This window comes from Amphiprion ocellaris, chromosome 16 (genome assembly GCF_022539595.1).
Source record: "Amphiprion ocellaris isolate individual 3 ecotype Okinawa chromosome 16, ASM2253959v1, whole genome shotgun sequence".
Lineage (NCBI taxonomy): Eukaryota > Metazoa > Chordata > Actinopteri > Pomacentridae > Amphiprion > Amphiprion ocellaris.
Window position 1 is genome coordinate 34,347,576 of NC_072781.1, and position 19,860 is coordinate 34,367,435.

Sequence of the window (19,860 nt, forward strand, 5' to 3'; positions counted from 1 at the left end):
TGTTCAGTTTTATCTTCTCCAGTATGCACAAAAAACCTTAATCTTAAAACAGAATCTAAGTTTCCTGAAATCAAAAAACGGAAAATTTTATTTAATTGGATTTTTATTTTTTGTTTCATTAAGAATTTCTTTCAAACTAAACAAATTAGAGTTCATGACATAAAAGTATAAAAAACTTACTGTTTAAATGACATTTAGTTTTAATTTATTATTGTCATTTTTCCTTCTGCTGTGATGAGAAGATTCATCTCTTTCTCTCTTTTCAACGAAATCACATTCAGAATGTAACTAAATCTGTATTAATTTGGCTTTTTAAATTTTTTATCTGTTGATTAAATTCAATTTTAAATGATCTTTCTGTTGTTGTACCGCTGACCTCCGTCCAGCAGGGGGAGACCTGCTGCCGTCAGAAACACGGTTACCGGAACTGTTAGAAGCGGTTCTGCTGTTTGTTTAGATCAGACTGGAGACTAAAGTTCTTGAGATGTTTGATCAGCAACAGCTTCTGGTTTTTATCCTTCAGGAGTTCAGCTGCAGAGCGGCGACGGAGATCTGGAAACACACGAAGAAGAACCGGAACAACACGGAGGTACAAGTACTGCATTATAGAGTACTACTACTGCATTATAGAGTACTAGTACTGAATGAGAGTACTACTACTGCATTATAGAGTTCTAGTACTGCATCATAGAGTATTAATACTGCATTATAGAGTACAAGTACTGCATTACAGAGTACTAATACTGCATTGTATAGTATTAATACTGCATTATAGAATACTAGTACTGCATTATAAAGTACTAATACTGCATTATAGAGTATTAATACTGCATTATAGAATACTAGTACTACATTATAGATTATTAATACTGAATTATAGATTATTAATACTACATTATAGAGTATTAATACTGCATTATATAGTACAAGTACTGCATTATAGAGTACTAATCCTGCATTATAGAGTACTGGTACTGCATTATAGAGTACTAATCCCGCATTATAGAGTATTAATACTGCATTATAGAATACTAGTACTGCATTATAGATTATTAATACTGCATTATAGATTATTAATACTACATTATAGAGTATTAATACTGCATTATAGATTACTAATACTGCATTATAGAGTACTAATACTGCATTATATAGTACAAGTACTGCATTATAGAGTACTAATCCTGCATTATAGAGTACTGGTACTGCATTATAGAGTACTAATCCTGCATTATAGAGTATTAATACTGCATTATAGATTACTAATACTGCATTATAGAGTACTAATACTGCATTATAGATTATTAATACTACATTATAGAGTATTAATACTGCATTATAGATTACTAATACTGCATCATAGAGTACTAATACTGCATTATAGAATACTTATACTGCATTATAAAGTACTCTGTAACTCTGTTTATTAATCTTCCAGTTTTATTGTTTATTTCCTCAGATATTAAATGTTGTTTCTTTAATTTTGGTTTTGTTTTATTTATGTTTGTAGTTTTCATAATATTCAAACTTTTTTATTTTCATACATTTTTAAATATTAAAATTAATTTTATTTAGTTCCTTTTAGTTTTACGTTTTTCATTTGTGTTTTTACTGTAATATTAATATCAGTTGTCAGTGTTAATAATATATTATCAAAAATATTACTTCTATTTTTACATTTTGAATGTTTTTTATTTGATCGATTCAGTTGCAGTTAGAAAATAAAACGCTGCTGCTGCACTTCTGTTTGCTGCAGGAGGAGCTGCAGGCGCTGATGAAGGAACTCTGTGAGGCTCTGATGCAGCAGCTGCAGCGGCTGCTGGAAGGAAAACTGCAGCTGCAGGAGATTAAAGATGGTGAGCTGCAGCAAACCTGCAACACAAAACTGCAGGACAAACCTCTGATTTTTCTGGTGTTTCTGTTTTCTCTGCAGTGGAGCCTCAGTCAGACTCCGCCCCCCCTGCAGCAGAGGAAGACGTGCAGCTGGAGGTGAACAGCCAATCAGATGCTCCCATAGGGGACACTGGCCAATCAGAGCAGGCTCCTGTGGCGTGCGGTGGGCGGAGCTTCAGCTGCAGCATCTGCAGCAGCAGCTTCTCCAGACGCTGCAACCTGCAGGCTCACCTGCGCATCCACAGCAGAGAGCGTCCATTCAGCTGCAGCGACTGCGGCCGCAGCTTCTCGGCCAGCAGCAGCGTGCGCGTCCACCAGCAGATGGTTCATCGCCTGCAGCGACCGCACCGCTGCAGCCACTGTGGGAAGTTGTTTGGTACCCGCAGCCACCTGCAGATGCATCAGGCAGCCGCCCGGCAGCCGCTGGTGTGTGCGTCCTGCGGGGAGACGCTGGCGGCGGCGTGCATCCTCAGGAAGCACCGGCTGACATGTCTGAAGGCCCGCGAGAAGTTCAGCTGCACAGACTGCGGGAAGGAGTTCTCCAAACGCAGCTACCTGTCGGCGCATCGCAGAGTCCACCTGAGCCACAAACCCTTCACCTGCTCCACCTGCGGTAAAGGCTTCACGGCGCGTCGCAGCGTCCACGTGCACCAGCTGACGGTGCACCGCGGCCTGAAGCCATTCAACTGCAGCGTCTGCGGGAAGTCGTTCACCCAGCAGAGCGGCCTCAGAGCGCACCAGCGCACACACAGTGGCGAGCGCCCGCACGTTTGCGAACACTGTGGCCGCAGCTTCTCCAGCAGCAGCAGCCTGACGGTGCATCAGCGCGTCCACACCGGCGAGAAGGCCTTCAGCTGTGACGTCTGCAGCAAGAACTTCAGCGTGGCGGCTAACCTGCGACGGCATCGGCTCATCCACTCGGGTCACCGGGCATTCAGCTGCAACGTGTGCGGTCGCAGCTTTACGCAGGCCGGACACCTGAAGGTGCACCGCGCGCTGCATGGCGAAGGCTGGGCCTTCATCTGCAATGCCTGCGGGAAGGGCTTCAGACAGCGCAGCGCGCTGCTGGTGCACGAGAGGAGCCACGGTGGCGTCAAACCGTACGGCTGCAGCAACTGTCCCAAAACCTTCTCGTCTTCCATGTCGCTGCGGCGCCACCAGCAGGTGCACGACAGCCAGAAAGCACACACCTGCCACGAGTGCGGGAAAAGCTTCAGCAGCAGCCAGGTGCTGAAGACTCACCTGCAGCTGCACGCCGGCAGCAAGGCCTTCTCCTGCGACGTGTGTGGGCGGAGCTACAGCTCGCTGAGCTACCTGAAGATGCACCGCCGCAGCCACTCGGAGGGGAAACTGTTCGGCTGTAGTCAGTGTGACAAGAGCTTCTCCACGCAGACCAGCGCAGCGCTGCACCTGCGCACGCACAGCGGAGAGAAGCCCTTCGTCTGCGAGGTCTGTGGGCGGAGCTTCAGTGTGTCACAGAACCTCGTCAGACACAAACGTGTCCACAGCGGCGAGAAACCGTTCGAATGCGACGTCTGCGGGAAACGGTTCAGTCAGAACAACAACCTGAAGACACATCAGCTGGTCCACAGTGGACACAAACCGTTCAGCTGCAACGTCTGCAGCCGCAGCTTCACCGCCAGTAGGAGCCTCAGGGAGCATCGCTGCATCAGCTGATCGTCGCTGCAGGACTCAGGTGACCTGATTGGTGGTCAGTCAGCCTCAGAACTGACTTTTTTTTACTCTTTTAATAAAAAGCTGCAAACATCTGATTTGTGCGGAGAGGAAATCCTGTTTCTCCTGCAGGAGGAAAAGTTTCATCTCTGAAATATTTACTGAATTACTTCAAACGTCCTGAAATGTTTCTGATGTTTGTTGATCCAATGCAGGAAGAAGCTCACTGCATTCATCTTGAATCAACTCTTCTGTAAATTAATTCCACCTGTTTAGTTTGGGTGCTTCATTTTCTGGAACCTTTTAAAGGTTCTCTCAGTACCTTTTAAAGGATCATAGAGAATGTTTTAAAGGATCTTAGAGAACGTTTTAAAGGATCATAGAGAACGTTTTAAAGTACCTGATCTGAAAAATGCAATTATTAACGCATGGGACAGAATTGATGAAAAATTGTTCATTCAGAGCCAAAAAGGTGCAGAAGTGACTTGCATTATGGGAGACGATAAATTAAGAAGTTCTGATCTTTTTGTCACCATTTTAAATAATATTTAATCAAATTTAGCCCTCAAAGGAAATATAAAGAACTATCAAGACTTGAACAAAAAATGCATATTTCGAGTAGTGAAAGGACTCAAAAAAGCTCAATCTGAAAATATCTGATATTCTATATTTAAATTTATACCTGCTCTTATCTTTATGCTGTGGACTGTATATTGTATAGGATTAGACTTTGCTTGTTCCATATTCAGTGTTTCAGTAAGACTTGTTTGGGTCCATATAAAATGTTCATTGTTTAATTTGGAGGAAGGTTTTTTTCAATAAATGTCAACGTTAGCCCGCGGATTTGTCCAAGTTTTAAATTTGTGTTTGAGTTTGACAGCCCTGCTCTTGTGTATGACGCTGTAATGGCGCCACTCCTCCAGCAGGGGAAGACTCACTGACGTCAGCCGCCGATAAAAGCGTCACAGAAGAAGAAGTCGGGACTTCCTGGTTCCTCCCGGGACGGTACTCACTGCTGTGTCTGCTTCCGGAGCTCCGTTCCAGGGATAGACTCCTCACGGCGCCCCGCTGCAGAACCAGAACCAGAACCGAGCAGAGTCCAGCATGAACGAGGCGGCGGGTCTCCGGTTCCGGAGGCTGCACAAACCGACGGTCATCACCGACGAACTGCCGGAGCTCCGGTACAAGGGGGCCGGGTAAGAACCGGGACAGGGCCGGAGGACCGGCCGGTTATCGATCAGAAATGATCAGAAAAATTTTTGATTTAGCGGCGGGTCAAACTGAAAACAATAAATCACAGCAGAGATTTGAGGCCCAAATATATCTGGGTTAGTCTATAATGACTAAAAAATTATCTATAATTCCAGAAAATTTGTCCAGAATGAGGAGAAACGGTCCAAGCTGACATAAAAGTTATCGAAAATGATCAGAAAATTCTAATTTCTCTTTTAGAAATCTGTATTTCTATTCAGATGATTGATCTGCAGTCGTCTGTTATAATAAACTAATAATTCTAGAAATTCTCAGAGACGTTAGAACATTTTGACAGCTGAAAAATATTTTAATCATTTTAATATTCTGAAGTCAAAATCAAACCGCATTGATTATAAACGACCAGGAAGCATCCAGCTTTATTATCAGCTCAGTACTTTCACAATAAAAGCCTGTTTCCTGTCCGTCCTCCAGGACCTACAGTGGGAAGGTATTCCAGGTGACGCTGGTGTCTCTGGGAGGATTCCTGCTGCTTCCTCTCCTCATCATCATCCTCATCCTCGAGTCTCCGATTCAACCCGACGTCTTCAGGTCAGCTGATATCAGCGGTAGCTTCTCCACAACATCTGGAGGGTTAGAGAATAATAAACATCTGGAGGGTTAGAAAATAATAAACATCTGGAGGGTTAGAGGATAGTAAATAAACATCTGGAGGGTTAGAGGATAGTAAATAATTAACATCTGGAGGGTTAGAGGATAATAAACATCTGGAGGGTTAGAGAATAATAAACATCTGGAGGGTTAGAGAATAATAAACATCTGGAGGGTTAGAAAATAATAAACATCTGGAGGGTTAGAGGATGGTAAATAAACATCTGGAGGGTTAGAGGATAGTAAATAAACATCTGGAAGGTTAGAGGATAATAAACATATGGAAGGTTAGAGAATAATAAACATCTGGAGGGTTAGAAAATAATACATATCTGGAGGGTTAGAGGATAGTAAATAAACGTCTGGAGGGTTAGAGGATAGTAAATAAACATCTGGAGGGTTAGAAAATATTAAACATCTGGGGTCCGTTTCACGAAGCAGGTTCAACAAACTCTGAGTTTAACCCTGAACTCTGAGTTGATCTACTCTGAGATAGAATACTCTGAGTTTTCGGTTTCACAACGGCTGATTTGAGTTGGTTTAATCAACTCGGAGTAGTTTCACCCGGAGTTAAGCGCGTGCACCACAACTCTGAAAAGCCAGTATCAATGGAGCGCCGATTCGACGAGTCACCATGGCAACGAGGAAGCGGAGGACTACACCGTTTGAATTGGAAATCTTAATGCGCTTATATAGCGAGTTTGAGCACGTTTTTAGAAAGAAGTGCAACACCTGCAGCTGCAAAAGAGAGGGAGACGGTGTGGGAGAACATTGCTGCCTGGGTCAATGCGTAAGTTTAAACTGTTTGACTGTGCAGTGGTTTTATCCCACACATAGCCTAAATGTCTGCATCCATATCATGTTCTGTTAAATAATTAACTCTATTTAAGCTAACACAGACTTCTCCTCAGCCAACAATATGTGTATATATATATATATATATATATATATATATATATATATATATATATATATATATATATATATATATATATATATATATACAGAGAGAGAGAGAGAGAGCCTTGATGGTTCTGACAGGTTTGTGTCCAGGGAAAACGACAAAGATGGGTAAAAGTCGTTTCAGATCCAGACACACATTTCTGACCGTCCTGCATACAGTTGTCTTACTGAAGTGCTCTGCATCTCCGACATTATATAAAAAAACTTCCATTGCAAAGAACCGTAGCACAACACACAATATCTGCTGGGATGTGAGAGCATGACTGTGGTTGGTAATGTTGTAAATGTAAGGACGGATGAGGTTGTATGTAGATTATGGACTGTGACGTAAACAGTACCGCTCTAAAAGATACTTGTCCAGAAATGCGAGAACATCTATGCGCTGATAACAATCTCCTGACGAATATTTAATTCTCTGTGCAGTAATGCTGCTCCTTCATCTACTGGATCGTTAATAAAAGGACGTCATTTTGACACACGGCAGAACTAGACTTCGCCAAAACTCGCCAGCTGACTGAATGAATGAATGAGGAAATCAAATAGCGTGTGACTGAAAGAGGGCGGAGACAGAGAGAAACTCGAGGTTTGCTGAGATAAACCTGGTCCCGACCAGGTTAGATTCATAGACTCTGTTACTATGGTAACTGACCGAGAGTTTAAGTTACCTCTCTTTGTGAAACAGGCTAGAGTTACCCCTCTGTCTCGGGTTTGAGTTACCTCCCTTTGTGAAACGGAAAACTCTAGTTTCCCTCATTTCAGGGTTAACAAACTCAGAGTTTGGCTTCATGCTGTCATTTGCGAGCATTTCACTACAAATAACAGAATTCTGTCTTGGCCTTTAATAAAACCAAATTTAAGGTAACTCTCGAAGTATAGCCGGAGTTTTTAGGTACTGATGAATCTTCACCTATTGTGCGTTTTTCAGACATCGTTCCCGTCAGTAATTTTCTAACTACACACAAACTAATGAATCTGGATGAACTAGAAGCCAACCTGAAGAAAGACCAAATAAATGTGTTTTAAAAATGTTTTATAGGTAGACTTGTGATGACACAGTGAGTCTGTTACTCTGATTTTATCCAGAATGTAAAAATCTATTTTTTATAACATCACAGCCTCAGAGCAGACAAAACTTCACGCGTCCCTACAGATCTCTGGCAGCCCCCTGGGGGGGCGCGGACCCCAGGTTGGGAACCAGTGGGTTAGAGGATAGTAAATAAACATCTGGACAGTTAGAAAATAATAAATAAACATCTGGAGGGTTAGAGGATAATAAATAAACATCTGGAGGGTTAGAAAATAATAAACATCTGGAGGGTTAGAAAATAATAAACATCTGGAGGGTTAGAAAATAATAAACATCTGGAAGGTTAGACGATAGTAAATAAACATCTGGAGGGTTAGATGTTCATGGAGGTCTAGATGCTGAGGTAGATCCATGACCTCAGCAGCTGGATGGAACAGATCTCCACCACCGACAGGAAAACCAGTTCAGACACCTACCTGGAACAAACATGAAGCAGCTGGAACCAGACCTTCTCAGCACCTCTTACTGCTGCTCTACCCAGAACATGTGGTTTCTGCTAGCAGAGAGCCGGGTCCCTTAACAAGAACCAAGGTTCTGGAGCCAACGTCTGGACTTGAATCCAGCTGAGCTTCTGGTTGAAGACCTTAAAGGTCAGCTGAATATCTAAAACCATCTGAATGAAAGTGTTCTCCAGAGAAGGTGGACCAACGTTCCTCCATGGATGGAAGAGATGATCACAGCTGAACAAACCAGTTATCAGGTTGAGGAGGTTCTCAGTAGATCTTCTAGAAATCATCATTTAAAACCTGCTTCTGCTGTTTGATGCTTTATCTGTTTAAATACTGATGATCTGGAACATTTACACAAAAGGTTTCTGTCGGAAGTACAAACTTTTCCACAGTTCTGTGTCCAGATGTAGAGAACCTCCTGAGGTCTAGAAGAGGCGGACTTCAGTCTGTAGACAAACCTGGAGATGATAAATGAAGTTTGATTTGAACTTGTTCTGGTTAATAATTAATGCAGAGAACAGAAAAACAGAACTTTATGTCCCTGAAAGGCCAAAAACACACAAACCTCTTTTCATTCAGTTTGAGGAAAGTTTCGTCTTTTTTCACCATGAATCAGCATTTTTAGACAATCTTCTAGAAATCATTTCCAGGAATGTAAAAACATCACACTTCCTGAAAGAAAATGAAGAAATAATCATTAGATTGTTTCACCAGTTTATAAAAACAGATTCAGAGAATAAGGAAAGTTTGATTTCTGAGGAGAACTTTTTTTTCCCTCAAAGACAAATGTTTAATAAATCAGACATAAATTTACACTGGAGTAATAAATGTGATGTTTTTAAAGTTCTGAGAGGAAATGTTCGTCTTTTTAGTATGTTTGCCTGTTTAAAGTTAATATTTCGTGAAATAAAAACATTCTGAATATATGAGTGAAAAAGTCTTTAATTAATAAAATCTAACTGAAAAATGTCATATAGATTATATAACAATAAAAATAAGAACAAATCCATCAGATTTTAACAGTGAAGTTACGAAGTTTTATAAAACATTTTCCCCTGTTGCCTCATGTTGCCCTGTTGCCTCCCGTTACCTCATGTTGCCCTGTTGTCTCCTGTTGCCTCCTGTTGCCTCCTATTGTCTCATGTTGCCCTATTGCCTCCTGTTGCCTCATGTTGCCCTGTTGCCTCCTATTGCCTCATGTTGCCCTGTTGCCTCATGTGGCCCTGTTGCCTCCTGTTGCCTCATGTGGCCCTGTTGCCTCCTATTGCCTCACGTTGCCCTGTTGCCTCATGTTGCCCTGTTGCCTCATGTGGCCCTGTTGCCTCCTATTGCCTCACGTTGCCCTGTTGCCTCATGTTGCCCTGTTGCCTCATGTGGCCCTGTTGCCTCCTGTTGCCTCATGTTATCCTGTTGCCCTGTTGCTTCATGTTACCTCATGTTGCCTCATGTTGCCTCCTGTTGCCTCATGTTGCCCTGTTGCCTCATGTTGCCCTGTTGCCTCCTGTTGCCTCATGTTACCCTGTTGCCTCATGTTGCCCTGTTGCCTCATGTTGCCTCATGTTGTCCTGTTGCCTCATGTTGCCCTGTGTCCTCCTGTTGCCTCATGTTGCATCATGTTGCCCTGTTGCCTCCTGTTGCCTCATGTTGCCCTGTGTCCTCCTGTTGCCTCATGTTGCCCTGTGTCCTCCTGTTGCCTCATGTTGCCCGGTTGCCTCATGTTGCCCCGTTGCCTCATGTTGTCCTGTTGCCTCATGTTGCCTTGTTGCCTCATGTTGCCCTGTTGCCTCCTGTTGCCTCATGTTGCCCTGTTGCCTCATGTGGCCCTGTTGCCTCCTGTTGCCTCATGTTATCCTGTTGCCTCATGTTGCCTCATGTTGCCTCCTGTTGCCTCATGTTGCCCTGTTGCCTCATGTTGCCCTGTTGCCTCATGTTGCCCTGTTGCCTCCTGTTGCCTCATGTTACCCTGTTGCCTCATGTTGCCCTGTTGCCTCATGTTGCCTCATGTTGTCCTGTTGCCTCATGTTGCCCTGTTGCCTCCTGTTGCCTAATGTTGCCCTGTTGCCTCCTGTTGCCCTGTGTCCTCCTGTTGCCTCATGTTGCATCATGTTGCCCTGTTGCCTCCTGTTGCCTCCTGTTGCCTCATGTTGCCCTGTGTCCTCCTGTTGCCTCATGTTGCCCTGTGTCCTCCTGTTGCCTCATGTTGCCCGGTTGCCTCATGTTGCCCCGTTGCCTCATGTTGTCCTGTTGCCTCATGTTGCCTTGTTGCCTCATGTTGCCCTGTTGCCTCCTGTTGCCTCATGTTGCCCTGTTGCCTCTTGTTGCCTCCTGTTGCCTCCTGTTGCCTCATGTTGCCTCCTGTTGCCTCATGTTGCCATGTTGCCTCATGTTGCCCTCTTGCCTCCTGTTGCCTCATGTTGCCCTGTTGCCTCCTGTTACCTCCTGTTGCCCCATGTTGCCTCATGTTGCCCTGTGTCCTCCTGTTGCCTCATGTTGCCCTGTTGCCTCATGTTGCCCCGTTGCCTCATGTTGCCCTGTTGCCTCATGTTGCCCTGTGTCCTCCTGTTGCCTCATGTTGCCCGGTTGCCTCATGTTGCCCCGTTGCCTCATGTTGTCCTGTTGCCTCCTGTTGCCCTGTTACCCTGTTGCCCTGTTCCCCTGCAGTCTGAAGGAGCCCCCCCTGATGAAGGGCTGCTGGGAGCCCAACCTGAAGCTCCGAGAAGCTCAGAGGATCTTTGAGGATCAGATCATTGGACCAGAATCCATCACCAACATCGGAGGTCAGTGGGCACATGATGAGGTCACAGGTCACATGATGAAGTCACGGGTCACATACCGGAGTCCAGTCCAGCTGTTGGTTCTGAAGATCAACAGATGTTTTCTGTCTGCAGATGTTTTCTTCTCTGGAACAGCTGACGGCAAAATCGTGAAGCTGATTGGACGAAGAATCCACACAGTGACGAGACTGGGGAAGCTGCCGTGTGGTGAGAACACACCTGTACACACACCTGTATACACACCTGTACACACACACCTAAACACACACCTGAACATACCTGTACACACACCTGTACACACACCTGAACACACACCTGTACACATACCTGAACACACCTGTACACACACCTGTACACACCCAGATTTCATGTAAAATGGTCCTTGGAGAGAAAGTCTCATTGGTCTGTCAATCTTCCTGAAGGAGGCGGGGCCAGCAGCAGCTCATTTAAAGCTACAGAAGCAGATTATAGAGTCTCTGCTGACACTTTATTCTGAAGGAAACAGGAAGTAATGTGGAGCTCTAGGTTCATTCTTTTCATAAATGTTGGGTTTGGTCTAGATGTTCATAGAGGTCTAGATGTTGGTGTTCATGGAGCTACAAGCTGCTTTCATTGAACCACTCATGGGGCTGATTCTACTGAATCTTCTCACACAGATACTGAAATAAAGTGAAGATTATTCAACACATCACAGTAGATCTCATGTTTATTGAAACACATCATGGCAATGAAACAGGAAGTCAAAGCTGCACAAACAGCATCTGTCAAGTTTTATTGTGAAACAGGAAGTCAAAGCTGCACAAACAGCATCTGTCAGGTTTTATTGTGAAACAGGAAGTCAAAGCTGCACAAACAGCATCTGTCAGGTTTTATTGTGAAACAGGAAGTCAAAGCCACACAAACAGCATCTGTGAGGTTTTATTGTGAAACAGGAAGTCAGTGCAGGTTGTTCACCTGTTGATGTCTGATGGTGTTCCAGGTTCCAGAGAGGAGGAGTCCAGCTGTGGTCGGCCGCTGGGCCTCAGGGTCGGACCCAACGAGACTCTGTTTGTAGCCGACGCCTACCTGGGCGTGTTTCAGGTCAACCCCACCACAGGTGAGTCTCCATACCTGACAGACCGTCTTCAGCGCAGACATCTTTTCTGCCTCCTTCAGCCTCTTTGTGGTCGTTTTTGTCTTGCTCAGGTGAGGCGACCCGATTGGTTGCTGGCGGTCAGGTGGTTGCCGGGCGGCGGCTGTCGTTCATTAATGACGTGGCAGTGACGCAGGACGGAAAGAAGCTGTATTTCACTGACTCCAGCAGCAGGTGGCAGCGCAGAGACTACCTGAACCTCATCATGGAGGCCACCGCTGACGGCAGGTACGAGGCCCCGCCCACCCTCCCATCTGGTGTTTCACAATAAAAGCTTCCCGCCGCTCACGTGTCCTCGTTTCAGAGTCCTGGAGTTGGACATGGAGACCAGAGACGTGACCGTCGTCATGGAGAACCTGCGATTCCCAAACGGCATCCAGCTGCTGCCGGACGAAGAGTCGGTTCTGGTGGCAGAGACCACCATGGCCCGCATCCGCAGGTATGCACCGGACCCACTGATGATGTCATAGAACACACCTGGCTGTACGTGGAGATCCGCTCTCTGTTGCCATGGAAACAGACTTCCTATGATGGCGGCCTCGTTTTCCTGAAGTCAGACTGATTGTAGATTTTAGACGAACCCGTCGCTGAGGGCAGATGGTCCATCACCTCAGAAAGAACCAGAACCACAACCAGAACTAGAATCAGAACCACAACCAGAACCAGAAGTAGAACCACAACCAGAATCAGAAGCACAACCAGAACTAGAATCAGAACCACAACCAGAACTACAACCAGAATCAGAAGCACAACCAGAACTAGAATCAGAACCACAACCAGAACTACAACCAGAATCAGAAGCACAACCAGAACTAGAATCAGAACCACAACCAGAACTACAATCAGAAGCACAACCAGAACTAGAATCAGAACCACAACCAGAACCAGAAGTAGAACCACAACCAGAATCAGAAGCACAACCAGAACTAGAATCAGAACCACAACCAGAACTACAACCAGAATCAGAAGCACAACCAGAACTAGAATCAGAACCACAACCAGAACCACAACCAGAACTACAACCAGAATCAGAACCACAACCAGAACTAGAACCAGAACCACAACCAGAATCAGAACCACAACCAGAACTAGAATCAGAACCAGAACCACAACCAGAACCAGAAGTAGAACCACAACCAGAATCAGAAGCACAACCAGAACTAGAATCAGAACCACAACCAGAACTACAACCAGAATCAGAAACACAACCAGAACTAGAATCAGAAGCACAGCCAGAACTAGAATCAGAACCACAACCAGAACTACAACCAGAATCAGAAGCACAACCAGAACTAGAATCAGAACCACAACCAGAACCACAACCAGAACTACAACCAGAATCAGAACCACAACCAGAACTAGAACCAGAACCACAACCAGAACTACAACCAGAATCAGAACCACAACCAAAACTAGAATCAGAACCACAACCAGAACTAGAACTAGAATCAGAACCACAACCAGAATCAGAACCACAACCAGAACTACAACCAGAATCAGAAACACAACCAGAACTAGAATCAGAACCAGAACTAGAACCACAACTACAACCAGAATCAGAACCACAACCAGAACTAGAACCAGAACCACAACCAGAACTACAACCAGAATCAGAACCACAACCAAAACTAGAATCAGAACCACAACCAGAACTACAACCAGAATCAGAACCACAACCAAAACTAGAATCAGAACCACAACCAGAACCACAACCAGAATCAGAACCACAACCAGAACTACAACCAGAATCAGAAACACAACCAGAACTAGAATCAGAACCACAACCACAACTAGAACCACAACCAGAACTACAACCAAAATCAGAACCACAACCAGAACTACAACCAGAATCAGAAACACAACCAGAACTAGAATCAGAACCACAACTAGAACCACAACTACAACCAGAATCAGAACCACAACCAGGACTACAACCAGAAAGAGAAACACAACCAGAACTAGAATCAGAACCACAACCAGAACCACAACCAGAACTACAACCAGAATCAGAACCACAACCAGAACTACAACCAGAATCAGAACCACAACCAGAACTAGAATCAGAACCACAACCAGAATCAGAACCACAACCAGAACTAGAACTAGAACCAGAGCCACAACCAGAACCACAACCAGAACTAGAACCACTACCAGAACCAGGGATCTTCTTACGAATATAGACATTAAATAAAATAAATATGATAATTAATCAACTACAGAGAGTAATTAGATTACATTTACACTCTAATACTACATTTACTATCTAGTACTACATTTACCATCGAGTACTACATTTACCCTCTAGAACTACATTTACCCTGTAATAGTACTACATGTAGAGTGTCCTACGTCTCTAACAGGAAGTCCCTGCAGTTAGAATGTCCTCAGATGTTCCTCTAACCTCCAGCAGATCCTGGTTCTTCTGTCCTGGTCTCTAGGGTCCATGTCGCTGGTCTAAATAAAGGTGGGATGGATACCTTCATGGACAACCTGCCCGGTTTCCCCGACAACATCCGTCCCAGCTCCAGCGGAGGCTACTGGGTGGCCATGTCCTCCGTGAGGCCCAACCCCGGCTTCTCCATGCTGGACTTCCTGTCCCAGAGACCCTGGATCAAGAAGCTCATCTTCAAGGTGAGGAGACGACCAGAGAGGAACGTCCAGACACTGAACTAATGGTGGAACTGGATGGAGACCATAGAAGCCAGTTAGTCTGGACCTCACCTGGAGGACAGGAGACACCATGCAGTGGACTGTCGTCTGATTACCTCTCAGTGTAATCTGATTACCTGAATACCTCTCACTGTAATCTGATTACCTGTCACTGTAATCTGATTACCTGAATACCTCACTGTAGTCTGATTCCCTCTCACTGTAGTCGGATTATTTGATTACCTGTCATTGTAATCTGATTACCTGAATACCTCTCACTGTAATCTGATTACCTGAATACCTTTCACTGTAATCTGATTACCTCTCACTGTAATCTGTTTACGGAATACCTCACTGTAATCTGATTACCTCTCACTAATTTGATTACCTCTCACTGTAATCTGATTACCTCTCACAGTAATCTGATTACCTGTCACTGTAATGGGATTACTTGATTACCTGTTACTGTAATCGGATTACTATCTGCAGACTGGATGTCCTGGAGGTTTCCAGATGGATCTAGTCTTGACTTTCCCTCGGTATTATTAAAGCATCCATCTAGAGGAACCTGGTAGAACGTGTCCATCTCCTCCATCTAAATGAACCTGGTAGAACATCTCCTCCATCTCTTGGTTCTCTGACGTTCCTCCTTCTCTCCTCTGCAGCTCTTCAGTCAGGAGGTTCTCATGAAGTTCGTTCCTCGCTACAGTCTGGTGGCGGAGCTCCACGATGGAGGCGTCTGCACCCGGAGCTTCCACGACCCCAACGGCCTGGTGGCGGCATACGTCAGCGAGGTTCACGAGCACGACGGGAACCTGTACCTAGGGTCCTTCCGCTCGCCGTACGTCGCCAAGCTGAAGATATAGAAGACCAAGGAGGTGGCTGGTCCACCTGATGGACATCATGAACCTGCTGGTCCCTGTAGGGCCCCCTGCAGGACGTCTGAAACATGGAACAAACTCTGAGGATCAGAAACATTCAGTGATCAGATGTCCTCACATTTCTAAACTTTATACGTGTTCTGCCTGAAACCCAGCGATGGACGGAGTTTAAAGTTTGTGTAGGACTGAGTTCAATCTAAAGTTTGATCGACTGAGTTTAATCTATAGTTTGATCGACTGAGTTTAATCTAAAGTTTGATCGACTGAGTTTAATCTAGGGTTTGTTTTAATTTGAAGCTTCTTCTTGTTGAGTGAAAATGTTCCTGTCAGCTTTAGGAGAACGTCTCGTGGTGTTTGGTTCTCTGAAGGTTTCCATCGACGCTCCGTGTCACTAAAGGTCGCTTGCTACTTAGCGCGGGCTAATTAGCTCATAGACTCGCAAACCCGCTTCCTGTTAGTGGGTTAGCTTGTTAACTCTGTGAGTATAGCACCTAATAGTCGACTAGCTAGCCTGTTAGCCTGCTTTTGTTTTCCTGTTCTCGTTGGCTAACCGGTGACCTCACAGTGTTCTTAGAGCTAACACTAACATGCTAGCTGATCTGTAGATAAAAGTGTTTCCGTTTTATTTCTAACTACTGAAAATGTGTGAAAACTTCCTGCTGATGACTTTGATCTTCATTTTAGTAAACCCAGAAACTCATCCGTTAAAGTTCAGACAGTTTGTTTGTTTGTTAGCGTGACATCAGAAACCGGTTGTTGCGGCGTTAGCATGTTAGCAGCTGGTGGTGATTTAACAACAATTTGTTCTTTTCTGACTCAGATGTTTGATTTCTGACCAACAGTAGAACTCTGGAGTTAGTGAAGGTACCTGCACAGGTGTTCATGCCGCTGCTAACTGCTAGCTAACCGCTGCTAACAGTGGATCATTCCTCCTCCAGTAACTGCAGCTGAATGTGGCTGGATGCAGTTGAATGCAGCTTTTTCACAGGAATTCTGACTTATGGTGAAAATCAGCTTTTGTCGATTTTCACCATAAGTCAGAACTCCTGCATTTAGCTGCATTTAGTTGCATTTAGCTGCATTTAGTTGCATTTAGCTGCATTCAGCTGCATTTAGTTGCAGCAGATCTACCCAAAGTTCATCCAACATGCGGAGTAAAGTGAGAGCGTTGCTGTTTCTGGAATGTCCTGAGGGTTTATAGTTTTGTCTGGAGGTCATTAATCATCACATTAGTCTCTGTCATGGTGCCCGACAAACTCCCATAATGCTCTCTGCTACACAGAAACCTCCTCAAATCCACATTTAAAGAACCGAGCTAACAGACGCTTGAACATTCAGAGCTGCTGAAGGTTCCTGAAGATTTCTGAAGGTTGGAATCATCCACTGAAGCTCCGATGGTGTTTCTGGTCTTTTATCTATTTTAAGGGCATGTTTTGTCTCCCGTCGCCTAGCAACACCAAAGAGGACTGATTGGTTGTGGTCCAGTCAGACGGTTTAAACAGGGTCCCTTCATCTGAAGATCTCATGGTTCTACACCTGAAAACCAGAAACAAACCAGTGAAATATTTCAGGTTTAAACAGAGACAGAACAGAAGAAACGTCCATCCTTAGTTCAGCTTCTTCAGCTCTTCTTCGGGGATCTCTGCCTCTAATCCAGGTCCATCTCTGATCTCCACCTTGAGCAGAGCTCCTCCATCTACCAGTGTGAAAGTCCAGCAGAAACAAACCTTTAAAACCTCTCATCTGAGGAACTGAAGATCTCTGAAGGGTTCCTGCAGAACGTCGTTGAGTACCTGAGTCAAACTGGAACAGATTTAAATGAAACTGAAACAGATTTAGATGAAACTATAACAGATTCAAATGAAACTAAAACAGATTTAAATGAAACTAAAACAGACTGAAATGAAACTAGAACAGATCTAAATGAAACTAGAACAGATTTAAATGAAACAAACAGATTTAAACGAAACTGGAACACATTTAAATGAAACGAACAGATTAAAACTAAAACAGATTTAAATGAGAAGCAGATTTAAATGAGACTAAAACAGATTTAAATGAGACTAAAACAGATTTAAATGAGACTAAAATAGATTTAAATGAAACAAACAGATTTAAATGAGACTAAAATAGATTTAAATGAAACTAAAACAGATTTAAATGAGACTAAAATAGATTTAAATGAAACTAAAACAGATTTAAATGAGACTAAAACAGATTTAAATGAAACTGGAACAGATTTAAATGAGGCTAAAACAGATTTAAGTGAGACTAGAACAGATTTAAATGAAATTAAAACAGATTTAAATGAAACTGGAACACATTAATTTGAAACGAACACATTTAAATGAAACTGGAACATATTTAAATGAAACTGGAAGAGATTAAAACTAAAACAGGTTTAAATTAAACTACAACAGACTTAAACGAAAGTCGAAGAGATTTAAATGAAACTAAAACAGATTTAAGTGAGACTAAAACATTTAAATGAGACTAGAACAGATTTAAATGAAACTAAAACATTGAAATGAAACTAAAACAGATTGAAATGAAACAACCAGATTTAAATGAAACTAAAACAGATATCAATGAAACTGGAACACATTTAAATGAAACTGGAACAGATTAAAACTAAAATAGATTTTAATGAAGCTAGAAGAGATTTAAATGAAACTAAAACAGATTTAAATGAGACTAGAACAGATTTAAATGAGATTAGAACAGATTTAAATGAAACTGGAACAGATTTAAATGAAACTGGAACAGATTTAAATGAGACTAAAACATTTAAATGAGACTAGAACAGATTTAAATGAAACTAGAACAGATTTAAATGAAACTAAAACAGATTGAAATGAAACTAAAACAGACTGAAATGAAACAAACAGATTTAAATGAAACTAAAACGTTTCAATGAAACTGGAACACATTTAAATGAAACTGGCACAGATTAAAACTAAACTAGATTTTAATGAGACTAGAACAGATTTAAATGAAACTAGAACAGATTTAAATGAAACTAAAACAGATTGAAATGAAACAACCAGATTTAAATGAAACTAAAACAGGTTTCAATGAAACTGGAACACATTTAAATGAAACTGGAACAGATTAAAACTAAAATAGATTTTAATGAAACTAGAAGATATTTAAATGAAACTAAAACAGATTTAAATGAGACTAGAACAGATTTAAATGAGACTAGAACAGATTTAAATGAAACTGGAACAGATTTAAATGAAACTGGAACAGATTTAAATGAGACTAGAACAGATTTAAATGAAACTAGAGGAGATTTAAATGAAGCTAAAACAGATTTAAATGAAACTAAAACAGATTTAAATGAAACTAAATCAGATTTAAATGAAACTAGAAGAGACTTAAATGAAACTAAAACATATTTAAATGAAACTAAAACGTTATAAATGAAACTAGAACAGATTTAAGTCAACTTTACTAGATGTAAATGAAGCAGCTGATCAGTTTTACAGTTTGAAGCTTCATCAGATGTTTCATTCAACTGAAGCTTTCTAAAATATTTCAGAACCATCCCGGGTCATTTCTGCTTTAGTCCTAGAACCTGTTAGTTTCTAGTCCAGGCTGAGTTTATTCCAGGTTTAAATGAGCTGCTGGTCATTAGAGATGTTTGAATCCTCTGCTTTGTGTTCAGCTGGGGGGGTTTTTGCACTAAAACTGATGATTTCTATTTCAAATGTTTTCTGTTGAATAAAATCTGCTGATTGGTCGGCGTTCCACCTGCTTCTGTTCAGAGTTTTAATCCAGAGCATCACACGTTCTTCAGAAAACTTCAGAACTTCCTGGAATAAATCTATGTTTAAAGGTAGAAACTTGTTGCTGAGTTATCTGATTTATTCTGTTTGATCCTAAAACTCTGAACTTGGTCTCTCCAAGTTCCTCTGATGTTCTGAGAGGAGCTCTGATGATTTTTATTGATTTATTAAATTAAAGGCAGGAATTAAAATAATCTGCTTCAATAATCATTAAATAACTTCAGGAGTTTTTCAGGTAAAAACAGCAAAAATTCAGATATTTTCAGATTTCAGCTTCTTAAAAGAAAATCTGCTGTTTTTATTCCAGTAATCTGAAAATTTATCAGATCTGAGAACATCTGAGGGACGATTTGAATCCACTGGGTTTTGTCTGTTCTACGTTCAGTCTGATGTCCTACACTTTAAATACTTCATGAGCTCCATCAGTGTTTTATATATACATACTTATATTCTATATGCAGCATTACAGGAGTCAGGAACATTTCTGTTATATATCATGTTCTATTGTGATTAATAGGAAAATGAGTAGGGTAACTTGTATTCATATATAATGTTTATAGAAATTAATCTATAATATTCTTCATATTAATCTATAATATTCTTTATATTAATATAATATTCTTTATAATAATCAGTAATATTCTTTATATTAATATAATATTCTTTATAATAATCAGTAATATTCTTTATATTAATAGAATATT

The 19,860-nt window shown here is 42.3% G+C and overlaps 2 protein-coding genes across 4 annotated transcripts; both read left to right on the forward strand.

The window, feature by feature from the left end:
• Positions 1 to 428: 428 nt before the first annotated feature.
• LOC111578738 (oocyte zinc finger protein XlCOF6-like) lies at positions 429 to 4,627 on the forward strand. Of its 3 annotated transcripts, none has more exons than XM_055018688.1 (4): positions 429 to 589; positions 1,757 to 1,856; positions 1,934 to 3,589; positions 4,494 to 4,627. In XM_055018688.1, exons 1-3 carry the CDS (start codon positions 485 to 487, stop codon positions 3,568 to 3,570), a joined length of 1,842 nt encoding a protein of 613 aa, XP_054874663.1. In that variant the 5' UTR covers positions 429 to 484; the 3' UTR covers positions 3,571 to 3,589; positions 4,494 to 4,627. The 3 variants fall into 3 exon arrangements, with proteins under 3 accessions (XP_054874663.1, XP_035811144.1, XP_023141445.1); XM_035955251.2 differs by having other exon boundaries at positions 4,491 to 4,622; XM_023285677.3 differs by lacking the exon at positions 4,494 to 4,627 and having other exon boundaries at positions 1,934 to 4,410.
• Position 4,628: 1 nt separating this feature from the next.
• apmap (adipocyte plasma membrane associated protein) lies at positions 4,629 to 19,124 on the forward strand. Its single transcript, XM_023285683.3, has 9 exons — positions 4,629 to 4,763; positions 5,254 to 5,370; positions 10,591 to 10,706; positions 10,818 to 10,910; positions 11,683 to 11,799; positions 11,889 to 12,063; positions 12,140 to 12,274; positions 14,274 to 14,466; positions 15,150 to 19,124. Exons 1-9 carry the CDS (start codon positions 4,672 to 4,674, stop codon positions 15,348 to 15,350), a joined length of 1,239 nt encoding a protein of 412 aa, XP_023141451.1. The 5' UTR covers positions 4,629 to 4,671; the 3' UTR covers positions 15,351 to 19,124.
• The last annotated feature ends 736 nt before the right edge of the window (positions 19,125 to 19,860 follow it).

Coding starts and splice junctions, on each gene's coding strand:
- LOC111578738 (XM_055018688.1), top strand. CDS start 485: ATGTTTGATCAGCAACAGCTTCTGGTTTTTATCCTTCAGGAGTTCAGC. Junction 590..1,756: donor AGAACCGGAACAACACGGAG/GTACAAGTACTG, acceptor TGTTTGCTGCAG/GAGGAGCTGCAGGCGCTGAT. Junction 1,857..1,933: donor GCTGCAGGAGATTAAAGATG/GTGAGCTGCAGC, acceptor TTTTCTCTGCAG/TGGAGCCTCAGTCAGACTCC.
- apmap (XM_023285683.3), top strand. CDS start 4,672: ATGAACGAGGCGGCGGGTCTCCGGTTCCGGAGGCTGCACAAACCGACG. Junction 11,800..11,888: donor TCAGGTCAACCCCACCACAG/GTGAGTCTCCAT, acceptor TGTCTTGCTCAG/GTGAGGCGACCCGATTGGTT. Junction 12,064..12,139: donor GAGGCCACCGCTGACGGCAG/GTACGAGGCCCC, acceptor TCCTCGTTTCAG/AGTCCTGGAGTTGGACATGG.